The following is a 12634-nucleotide window of genomic DNA, read 5'->3' as shown; positions in this document are numbered from 1 at the left end:
ATGGGCTCTTATTAGAGCCAGTCTCCAGGTAGGATAATATTGCTAAATTGTTCACTTTCGCTTTACAAATTTAGATGGCTAAGCTCAGTTCCCTGGCAAAAAAACATTGCGATCATGGGGTAGAACCATCGGATCTCGGCTATCCATGGGAAAACCATCAACCATCGGTGGCAAACCTCAATATTTGTTGACCTTCAATGAACAATGACCATTGTTATAATCTGCTAAGGCAGAGACAGGCAACAGGTGGCCATCCGAGGCCTCACTTGCATCCCCCAGCTCCTTCATACTTGTTGTCACATTTGCTTCTATCTTATTAAAGAGAAGAGTCTCATTAATCAAATGTGTTAAATTACTATTGAGATTAATAGTAATATGCAGTCTTTTTGTAAGTTAGAGGGCGCCCAATGCAGCCCCCGAAGTGAATCAGATGGCCTATCACTGCAGTAAGGTCTGTCCCATCTCCGACATGCGCAGTAGGAGCCAGTTTGCGAGCCTCAGGTGGGGAATGGAGCAGTGGGTGGACAGATGTGACCTGGCGTATGTCGGGTCCCTTTACTGGTATTAAGCTGTATTGACCAGCCTGCTTGCTCCTATGCTGCGGTTCTAAACAACATTGAGATATGGCTAAAAGCAAATACATGCACTGGAAAATGTGGCTTCAAGAAGTAGAAATATTTACACAATGGATGGAAGCATTCTATTATGCAAGCTGTGTAATGCAGAGAGGAGTTCAACTAAAATGAAGGAATCACTCTGTAAATTTAGCACCCCTTTTGCCAAGACGTTTCATTTTGGGTTGCGTAAGATTGGCTGACACTTATGTCCACATTCATCATGTCTGTATGGGAGTATTGACATGTTCAGCATGTCGACAGTGGATGATATGTCAACATAATGAACGGTCTACAAATCATCCCTGGTGGCCTAGTGGGTGTCTCACCTTTTCCTGGTGACTGCTGTGGCTCCAGCTTTTTCATCCGAAAAGCCCTTATTCCCTACTTACCCCTCCCCCTAGTGCCACTTCCCCCAACCTCCCCTGCCTAACTCTCCCAGTGGTGTCTATCCCTAACTAGCGGCATCCTCAGCATGTCGACATTTCACATGGCAACTGGATATCAACATTGTGCTTGTCAACAGTTTGAACCATGTCAAAATCATGGTGTTGACATGGTTACTGTCAACCTTCTGACCGATTATCTTAATTTTTTCCTTTTAGCTCCCTCCATCTGAAACCAAGATCTATGTAGGTTTTGCCAGACTAAAATGTGTTGATTAAAGTTAGCAATGCCTTTTTTAACTATAATATATTATACTACATATCTGAACCAATTGGTGTAATAACAGAACCTTAATTTTGGGTAAATATAAGAAATTAAAAAGGTAATATAATAGTGGTAAGTAACTAACTGAGGGCCTGATTCAGACCCGCTCACTAGATGCATACTTTCGCTGCGTGTGAACACAAGTCCTGCGGTCGCACAGCCATGTCTTGGCGTGCGATCGCGGTGTGTACAGTATGTAGACGTCCAGCAGCCTGTCTTAAGACGCCTTTTTATACACGTCATCTTCAGGATGTGTATGCAACCATCGGTAACATCGAGTACCATCGGAAACGTTCGTAGCTGACCATTCCCTACCGCAAGCACTGCAAGTGCTTCAGTGTGAATTTCAACCATGTGACGTGTACTAAGATGCTGCGTCTTAATTATGCATGCCTATGAAACGGCTTTAAGATGCTCAGACACGCCTGTGTTTGCACCACCACTCCCCCGTTTCCAATGACCATCCCGTCACCACCCACAAACGGCTCGTCCTGTCACTCATTCTAGCGAGGTGGCTATACGCAGCAAGCGCTTACCGATCGCATGGACTAGTTCGCGCACGCGCACTGCAATGCGTATGCATGCGCAGAATCCAAAAATTGGCAGGCTGCGTGCGAATGCATCCTAGCGAGCGGGTCTGAATTGAGCCCTGATTTCAAAGTTTGTCATATATTTTTGGATATTTAGGGCGTTTCCTTTGCATATTTTTACAGTTTTGACTGCATATTGCCGGTTTATTTGGGGCAATATTTATTTGCATATCTCCCTATGTCTGCTTATAAAAAACAGTATTGCTATCATAGAAGATATTTCTTCCCATCTTTTGGTGGTAATACTATCCCAGAAACTCTACCTTCACTCCTATACTGAGGGTTAAAATCATTCTGCATCTGGAGCCTTTGGGATAACTTAGCGCCTGTGATCCCAATCACCAGTGTATAACTTCCGTGCTCTGCCTTTTAAGACCAAAAATGAGTTTTCTGCCAGCTCATATAGCCGTCTGATAAAAGCACACACACTCCTTCATTTTCATCCCTCTGAAAAATCCCAGTCTATCACATTGCATGCAGATACTTAATCCTTAAATATACAGGACAGTAAAGAAATATTTATTTTACCCCTTCAAATGTGCTCTGCAAAGCCAGAGCAGAATTGCTGGAACTGAACTCAAATACATTACTATGTTTTCAATGCGGAAAACTGCAGATTGGTGAAGTCAAGAGGTTTGTTTTCTAGTATCAGGTATATAAGCCAGACCGAAGGGAAAAATAAATACTTTATGTTTAAGGAGGTTTTATTATCCTTTACAAAAGAGCAAGAAAACTTTATAGGTTACATCTATATATGAAATATACAAACACAACTTTCATAAAATATATTTCAAAACATATGTACTGTGGAAATCAGGGACGTGTGGTGAGGTCAATGGATGGGCAGGCACTGGCTAGTATCAGAGCCAGATTTACACACATATAAATGAACCTGCCCCACTTGCACAGATCTCCCCTTCACACAGTTCCCCCTCACACACAGATTCCACGTAGCACAGATGCCCCTCACCAGTGGCGGAACTAGAGTGGTGGGCCCAGGTGCAAGAATATGCTTTGGGTCCCCCTATGCAGTGCCCTCAGTAGTGGTCCCCTATGCAGTGCCCCTTATACAGTGCACCATATACAGTGCCCCTAGAAGTGGTCCCTCTATGCAGTGCCCCCAGTAGTGGTCCCCCCTATGCAGTGCTCCCAGTAGTGCCCCATATACAGTTCCACCAGTAGTGGTCCCCCCTACATATACTGTATAAGACAAACACACACAAAAAAAATCAAAAACACACTTACCTGAATCCCCGCTCCTACGCCTGCCGCCGTTAGCTCCTCTGTCCTCCTGCTCTGCACGATGGAAGACACGTCATGACGTCTCTCCCATCACCCACGTCACGGCGCAACTAGAAGGGCTGTTTAACGCACATCTGTATGTCCAGGACTGAAAGATTGATTTCTTCCATGTACATATAAAAATTGATACAACGGAACCATTCCTGAATAGATGGTGAGGTGGGAGATTTCCAGTGCATCGGAATCACCTCCATGGCAGCATTGTTTAGATGTTTCAGCAAAATGAAAATGGACATTATGTGCAACTGTATAGCCAAAACCTGTAGTGAGTTGGGGCATTGGAGCCACAAAGCTTCTTTGAAAAAGAACAAAAACAGCTGCCAAAAAGTGGTGACACCAGAACACGTCCACCAAATATGAAACGGTGAACCTGGGTGAGACCCGCAATGCCAACAGTCATCATATACAGAGAGAAACATAGCATGTACTACGGTGTGGCAGAGTTACCATTTAGAGAGGAATTTGTAGCGGGTTTTTAGAACGTGAATTTAAATAGTTTCTCCCATTGGGAATCTTCAAGGAAAAACTGGCAATCTCTGTGCTACAACATCGTATAAAGCAGGTAGGTTAGGGTGCAAGGCTAGGTCCAGCAATTGGTACATTTGAAAGATCAGGTGACAGATGGGGGTGTTTTAGAGGAGCACCACGATATGAATGGGGTCAGTTGGAGACCCAAAAATGAGGATCTTAACATAGTGCCAAATTTGGACATAATTCCAAAAGACAGAGGAAGGCAAGGAGCCAAACGAGCCCTGAATCATCAGCTGACCGATCCATAGTGGAAGCCGCTATTCCATATAGCAAAGCCACCTTCTATATCAGCAGGAGGAAATTGTGAGTTGTGTATTAGAGAAGTGAGGATATTAAGGAAGATACAGCGGGTACGTTTCTAAGCATCTCCCAACAAGCCAAGGTGGGGAGAAATTGGGAGAACCAGAGTCCAGAGCTCCCCCTCGAAGTAAACCCACTGCTTAACAGAGCGTGGTCGACTAGGATACAATTCGACCCAAGTGGGCTGGATAAGAATACTGTAGAAAACCAGGCAGCTGAAGACCACCTCAAGATTTGCACCTAGATAGAAGAACCAGTCTCAGTCACACCTACCCCACCCCCCTGAAAAACCATTAATGGCCCCTTCATGATCTTTAAAGAAGTCCTAAGGAACATGAATCAGGAACGTTTGAAGCAGATACAAAACCTTTGGCAGAGTGTTCATCATGAGAACATTGATCCGACCCAACCAAGACGCACTTAAAAGCCTTCCATTCCCAAAGATCGCACCTAACCGAGAGTTAGGAAAAAAATTTAACTGCAACTGGTAGGCACTGTGAGCAGGGATACCCCAGGTATTTAGTTCTGAACATCGGGATGCCGTTGTCAGTCTTTTCACCACCAGCATGCCAACCGCCGGTCAATTGTATGTATTCCGTTTCAATTATCAATTGGAGGCAATCTGAGAGATTTCCCTTCAGTATACACGAAGCCTACACAGATGATGAGGATGCAATATTGGACTAAACAGAACCCACTTAGGTCATCCTCTCCCCCCTACTATAACAGATTGATTCTCCAAAATTGATTTCTATTTAGATATGGCTGACATGGCAACATTTGCTACAGGTAGAAACTAGGGATCTGCAGGCTCGGATAGGTTCGAATTTGTCCAGGAATGATGATGTTTGTCCATGCAAGATGACGTCTTGCCTCTTTCTGAGTCCCGTTTTTTGGAGGGAAAAATCCGAACTCGGCGTGCAAACTCGAACCTATCCGAGCCTGCACATCCCTAGTAGAAACCTTGTCCTTTGCTCACTTGTTTGCCTCGGCTGCAATTTATAGAATCTTCTCCATACAAAACCAACCTAATTGGTTCAGCCTTTATTTGATGGTGGGTCTATCATTATTCACCACATGCTTTCGCACATCATCATCACTCTTTTTACCCCCCCCCCCTCGAGTTCCCTGTTGCTGTTGTCCCCGCTATTTTGTCTCGGTGTTGTTTGCTATGACACCTTCAGTAATCTCACGTCGCTAACATGGATTCCTTATTGTATATTTTATGTCCGTTTCCATACTCATTTCCTGTGTCTTGTATGTCATTGTGGATATATCTCAATAAAAAGAATATAGAGCATGAGAACTGTGACTCTTCTTGTCATACAGAAAAAAAAAATCAGCCATTTCTAACACAAAAGGCTGGTAACATTGGCCAGAGACTATTCTTCACATTAGTAGGTAAACCTAAGCGCAGCAACTTGTCCCCCCTCAGCGCACCAGGTACCAGACGACTCAGCAAAACCGAGCGGCTCTTTCACTCAAAATGTGCATTATATTTGCATAAATAAAACAATTGGGAGCAACAATACTACATTGCTTTGATCAATTTGATGTGCGACTGCATCTGGATCTATATACGAAGCGCTACAAGGCATCGGTTGCAGCTTTTTCTCACGTAAAGTGTGATGTGCTTTATCTGCAACTTTGTACATGTTTAAAATAATTCCTGTGCAGTTAAAGTTGCAGCCAAGCATCTCTTATACACAAAGTGTTGTTTCGCTGCAACTGCGATGCAAATAAGACAAGTTGCACAGGATGTCTCGGGTCGTATGGCGTATGGACACATTTGTATAGGGCCAATTCATTATCTAGGGACGATTGGCCCCTAAAATTAAGTATTCAACTCAATGCGAGTCGCAGTGATTGAGCGATTTAGCATATGAGTTTTCAATGTTTGGCGAATACGGGGGCAATCACATCGACCTCTAATAATGAATGGGCTTGTTACTTCACACATTGCAGAAACTAATGTTTCCACATGTGTAAACAGGCCCATAAGGGATGATGAATAGGCCTCAAAAGAGATAGAGAGGCTGGAGAGTCCGGATAAAAGACGAGAGAAGAAAAAAAAAAAAGAAGAGCTGAAAATGATACTGTGTCTGTAGTCAGACCTCTGGTTTTATGCTTACTGCTTTCCAGCGGGCCAGTACCAAGGCTGTATTTGTTCACGTGACGGGCATTAGTATATTTAAAATACACTGAGAGCTACATTGGTTTGTGGCAGAAGAGCCTGGAGTTTGCATTAGGACTATTCTTAATGTACAAAAATAAAATGTGGAAGACATATACATGTAATGTACATAGCTTGTAGTCTATTGGAGGAATACGGTTTTCTTATTTACTGGTGAAAGTTTAATTTCCACTTCACAAGTAGTTTCACCATAAGCCAATAGTAAGGCTGGGTGGAAAAGATCAATGTTAAATTAAAAGGTGAGGTTTTGCCATCTTTAAAGGAGTTTTTTTGTGTGCTACCCTAAGGTGAAAAATATCTTTGGAAAGTACGATTATTGTAGATGGCCGACCGCGTCCAGCTCAACTTGGAAGTCAATGAATATTGACAAAGAGGTGGAACTCCCTAATAGTAATTACTCAGGCTTGTAGAGCAGTGGATCTCAAATCCAGTTCTGGATACACAGTAGAGGGGCCTATCCATTAGCAGAAAAATTTGAACGATGAACGATTCATCATTTTGCCGGGGGGGTGTGTGTGTATTTGTTTATAGTGCGGTGGGGGGGTAGGTAGTGCGGTGGTCAGGGCCGCCATCAGGAGTTCCGGGCCCGTCCGACTGTTCACCGGCCCCCCCTCCTTACCTTTCTGACATGCTCGCCATGCTCGCCTGGGGGTCCGCAGCCGCCCGCCGTGGCTGCTGCTGTGGGAAGAAGGCAGAGTGGATGCTCCCGGCTGCTCTGTGTTGCTAGCAGCCGGGAGTATCTTCTCTGCCTGTCTCCCACAGCTAGCCACATACATGACGAGCCTGTGAGAGGGGGGAAATAGTAGTGGGCGCGGGTGCCCGTTGGTAGGAGCGGACCCTCTAAATTTGGCAGGGGGCCCTCATCGGGTGGAGGGGGGGCCCTGCCTAAATGGGGGGCTGGGGGCACTATAGGGGCTCCAATGGGGACACTGCAGGGGCATTGGGGGCTCTATAAGGGGCACTATGGGGGCTCTATAAGGGGCACTATGGAGGTTTCTTTAATGAATATTCAAACAATCATTAACAAAAAATCCACTCCCAGAATGATGTCATGCAATATCCTTAAAATGTGATTTGATCTTCATCTAAGTTACAATAATAGACAAACAGTCTGCTTAAACACACAATTATATATGTTTTGATGACTATATTAAACAAACCATATAAAAAGTGCAAGGAATAGAAATTATGTGAACCCTTGGATTTAATAACTGGTTAACCCTCCTTTGGCTGCAATACCCTCAACCAAATGTATCCTGTATCAGCGGGTCAGAGCTGCATAACGGTCAAGAGGAATCTTGCTCCATATTCCTCCTTACAAAACTGTTTCAGTTCAGCAATATTCTTGGGATGTCTGGCATGAACGGCTTCCTGTGAAACATCCATTCTCTTTAGTGAAATTCAGATGTGCAGCAATATTTTTTGTTTTTGACAACAGTGACTACTTCCATGGTGCACGCCCATAAACACCATTCTGGTTTAGTGTTGTACGTATTGTTGACTTCTGAGCAGATATATTTGTTGAAAGTTGCAGAGATTTCTGTAAAGGTGCATACACACTAGACCGCAAGTGCAGGGGGAGGGCTGGGCCCCGAGTCGGTCCGTGCCCCATAACAGCCGATGCGGCTGGTTACGCCACTGGGTTCACATACTTTTCCCAACCTATACTTTGAATATTAAAAAGATGTATTCAATATGGACAAGAAAAGTACTGTACGCTGCATGTAAGTTTAAGCAGATTGTATTTGTCAATTCTTGTGACTTAGATGAAGATCAGGTCACATTTTATGATCAATTTATGCATAAATCCCTGTAGTTCTAAAGGGTTCACACACTTTTTCTAGCCACTGTGTTGGACCGAAACATTTTTTGATGTTTTGAATAAACTGGTGAGTGTACCCTTTCTTGTCATAAATATATATAGTCAATATATTTTTTTTTCTCTTTTTTTGTGAACTCATTACAAAGTATTTATAAATTGTGATTGACAGCAGGGGCGTTTTAAGAGGAGGGGGCCCATGTGCAGTCTCGGTCTGGGGCCCCCTCCTCTCTACACAGTGGCCAGCAGCGCACTGAGCGCAGCAGTAGACTCTGGGTACTAGTCTGTGCCAGAGTCTACTGCACATGCACAGGTCACCATTTGCCCAGTGATTTCCCTACTGCGCATGTGCAAAACGCTGGGAAAATGGCCATGGCTGCCATTTTCTAGGTGATTTCTACAGCGATGCTACCGCTGATGCGGGACTCTGGAGAGGTAAGTAGTGAGTGCGGTGTGAGCCACCCTGGACCCCAGGGCCTGTGTGCCCCGCACACTCTGTCAATCAGCGGCATACCTATAATGGGTCCAGTCTAGACTGGACCTTGCATTTAATGAAAGCATACTCATATACACTCTATAAAATATAAATACTTAAACACGGAACTGCAGCAACTGGCAAATAAAAGCTGTATTTCATATAAAAAGATTTCAACAAAAGAGCCACAACATTCACTGACCTGAATGATAATGACTATATGTGTCTGTCCATAGCATTCAGCGAACACTGAAAGGACACATCTACATGTACCTTATTTTCTGTATTTTACTCACTTGGATGGATCGGTTCAACAGCAACTCGTACAATTGGCGTTGCTTCAAAGTTAAGAGGAATAAATGGTGGACAAGCTGGTGTTGTAGACAAAGTTGCTGACTTCAGGACAAATTCCTCTAACCCTCCGATACCTAATGATATGATAAAAACATCAATAGCCAATTAAGACAGATTTGATAAATTAACTTATTGTTATTATACAGTTTTTAAAAAAAAATATATTTTTTTATAACATTAGCTTTATTTATTTCCACTAATACTGATCTTATATGATTGTTCAAACAATGCTGTTGGTCTAAATTGGTGAAGCAATATCAAAAAGTTTGAAGAACAAAGAAAACCATTAGCCAAAATGAAATATCTGCTTGTATTGAGTACATTATACGAGCAGTATCCTCCCCCTTATGTACCACCTAATCGCATCTTCCAAAGGTGCGTCATAAGAATGTCAATATTCTGCAGGGTCTATCACAACTGAATGATGCCAGACTATGGTGGCTTTTCGTCAATTAACCAAATGGATTCAACTGATATTATTGTACGGGCATCATTATTTATCTTTCTACTATGTATATTCATGTTGCTTAAGTGCGTCATACCAATTAATTAGCACTTTTTAGGGAGACTCTGACAATATTTCAGCAGACAATCTCCAAACTGTGACTTACATAATGTAAAATAGGTTGTTTATTTATGTTTTCCGGCAGAACCTCTCTCAGGAGCCATGTATTAAATTGCTTAAAAACCAGTGAGTCACAATTCTCAGGCTATTAGTGTCAATGACTGTTAAAGGATGAGTATTCTTGGAAATATACAGGACACTGCAGTGAAATACTGAAAGCATATGCAATGTAACCTAACTATAAACTTTTCTGTTTTCCTTTAGCTACCAAATAGGACATCATTATCACTGGGAAAGAGATGGTTTTTTGTACATAATGATTATTTTCACCTAATAACATTTTCATTTTATTATTCTTAAAATTAGCAGTTTTGGGAACACGAGTCAGGACTACTGTAATGCTGGGTACACACTAAACAGATATATCTGCAGATCACTTGTTCGTACACACTGTACAACCATCATCAGTCATCAGTGTTCAGTGTGTAGGAGAGGGAGGGTCCTGCTGGCACGGGCGGTGGGGTTCCGCGCTCCTCCCCGCGGCTGCATGTGTACGGGCGGTCGGCAGACCGTCGGTACACACTTACCGATGGACAGATATATCTGCAGATATATCTGGCAATCAGCTGTGTAGCACGGCCAAAGTGATATGTCTGAACGACGGCCTTCACAGACATATCGCTGGTAGACAATGGCCGACGGGCAGCAGATATATTGGCCAATCAATTTGGTCGGCCAATATATGTCAGTGTGCACCCACCTTAACACAGATGAGACAATCAAATGTTAGGGGTGGGGTTGTCTCCAAAATGTCTTGCAAGGCAATAGTGTACTGACCGATTAACCAACATTAACTTCCCATTCATTTTATTGAGGTTGTCAGCTACATGCATGGAATGAGGGTCTTACAAAGCCCTTAATATTTTGTTGGGGTAACAACACTGCCACTTCAGGGGTCCAAATATTCTTTTTTACCCCAGAACCCACAGCAGAAAGGTGCAAGGAAAAGCCACAGTGCTGGTAGTCTTTGATTACAAAATTAGTGTGGACTCCCTTCTCACCACCCCCATTGAGGATCCAGCCAATGCACTGACCTCACACTGTTAATAGTGTCTAGACTATTGCTGGTCTCCAATGTAGCATAGAGAACACATTTGTCCCCCTGATTTGGTGGTTATCAGTACAGGCTGCCTAGCACTCAGGCTAGTTGAAGAATTTCTGGGGAGAAGGGAACACTATCCGACTTTATCCATTAATTTTTCAATAGGGAAGAAATTCCATAATTCTTCCGTTCATTCATTTCAAAACTCTGAGCTTTTGTATTGAAGGAATTTCCAAAATGTGCATTATATTATATGTGCATTATACACAAATAAAGTAAATGTTGCTAAAAGCATAAATACAGATGTGTACTCATACACTATTGCCGCAGTCCGTCAAACAGCCATTTCCCAGCGCCAGATCCCATGCAACTTTTTTGCTTGAATATGCATCTTAGTTGCAATATGCAATACGATGTGACAAAACCGCTTAGCAAGACTGCACTGATTCATTTGATATGCAACACTTGTACATCTGTGTGCGAATGAGTCTGAAGCTGTATATGATGCAGCGGCCGCGGCTTTAGTTCATGCAAAGTTTTAAAACTAATTCCTGTGCGGTTAAATAAGCAGCCCGGCGTCTCTGGACAAATTGGTGTTTTGCAGCATTAAGAGGCGTAACTAAGGGGGGTCGAGCAGGGCGTGTGCCCTTGGCACGGTAGGACCGGCGGTGCGGGGGGCGCCGCCGGCTACGGTACCGGCCCGTCTTAGTTAACCAGTGTAGTGCCGACCGCAGTGAGTGCGGTCAGCACTACACATTATACACAGGACCGGCGCTAGGCTTCCCTGCGCCGGTCCTGTGCTGCACAGTCGAGCCCCTTCCCTCCCCCTGAGTGCTTGCCCAATAGTGCCAGGAGGAGGGTGGGAGGCGGGCTGCGGCTGTGCATTTTTACACACACATCGCCGCCAGCGTGGCGGCGATGTGTGTGTTAAGCAGCAGCTAATGAGAGTCAGACAGACTCTCATTGGCTGCTGCGCCCACTCATGAGCTCCGCCTTCCGGCTCTTGCAGTGGGTAATGGGAGAGACGTCATGATGTCTCTCCCATAATGCAGACCACGCCAGCCTGGGAGGACTGATGTGCGGCGGCGGCGGGAGCAGTGACCAGATCCGGAGCGCGGATTAAGGTAAGTGTATTTTTTTTTTCTTGTATTTGTCTGCACTAATCGGGGGGGGGGGGGGGAGGACTACTACTACTACTACTACTATTGGGCTGGGGGCACTGCATCTGGAGGGGAGACCTCTACTGGGGGCACTACTGGGGGGAGTGGGGACTACTACTACTCTGGGCACTGCATCAGGGGGGGGGGATTCTTCTGGGGACTACTAATGGGATTACTATATATGGGGCTTACTACTAGGGGCAGTGCACTGGGGGGACCACTACGGGGGGCACTACATTGGGAGGACCTGGCCCACTACAGGGGGCACTATAAGGGGCAGTGGAAAGGGGTCATCACTACTGGGGGCCTGCATAAGGGGGACCACTACTGGGGGCATTGCACAGGGGGGATACTACTGGGGGCACTATATAAAGGGCACTGCATACGGGGTACCACTACTGTGGAGTACTGGGGGAACTATATAAGGGACACTGCATAAGGGGGACCACTACTGGAGGCACTGTATAAGGGGAAATAATGGAGGGTTGCATAAGGGGGACCACTACTGGGGGCACTGCTAGGGCCCTGCATAAGAGGGACCACTACTGGGGACATAGCAAACTGGGGGTACTGTATAAGGGGCACTACTTGGGTTAAGGTGCATATGGAAAGGAATGTTCAGAGTGACGAGAAAGGGGTGTGTCATGTTGACACGCCCCATTTTTAAGTGACCACACCCATTTATTTTGCTGCGCGCGCTGCAAATGCATAATGTGTAATATGAGAGATAAATATATGTACAATTGTCTTTTTTTGGAGTCATTTTTTTCTCTCTCAAAATTTGTTGAAATGTATTGCTTATATATAAGCAGCGTCTATATATATATTATGTAATAGTGATTAAATTCATTACCTATGTACAGTGTTGCTTTGCAAGTGTTGGGAGTACAAACAATGCAAATGGGTGGCAGAGGGAT

The 12634-nt window shown here is 44.3% G+C and overlaps 1 protein-coding gene across 1 annotated transcript in view; it reads right to left on the bottom strand.

Moving 5' to 3' along the window:
• EFL1 (elongation factor like GTPase 1) overlaps window positions 1-12634 on the bottom strand; it is a 363676-nt gene that overhangs the window by 48208 nt on the left and 302834 nt on the right. Inside the window, exon 16 of the mRNA XM_088472852.1 lies at window positions 8833-8964. Coding sequence (XP_088328978.1) covers window positions 8833-8964 — 132 coding nt within the window. The remainder of the gene's footprint in view (window positions 1-8832; window positions 8965-12634) is intronic.

The sequence above is a fragment of the Taudactylus pleione genome, unplaced genomic scaffold (genome assembly GCF_031769625.1).
Source record: "Taudactylus pleione unplaced genomic scaffold, aTauple2 ptg000129l, whole genome shotgun sequence".
Lineage (NCBI taxonomy): Eukaryota > Metazoa > Chordata > Amphibia > Anura > Myobatrachidae > Taudactylus > Taudactylus pleione.
This window is presented reverse-complemented; position numbering and strand designations above follow the sequence as displayed.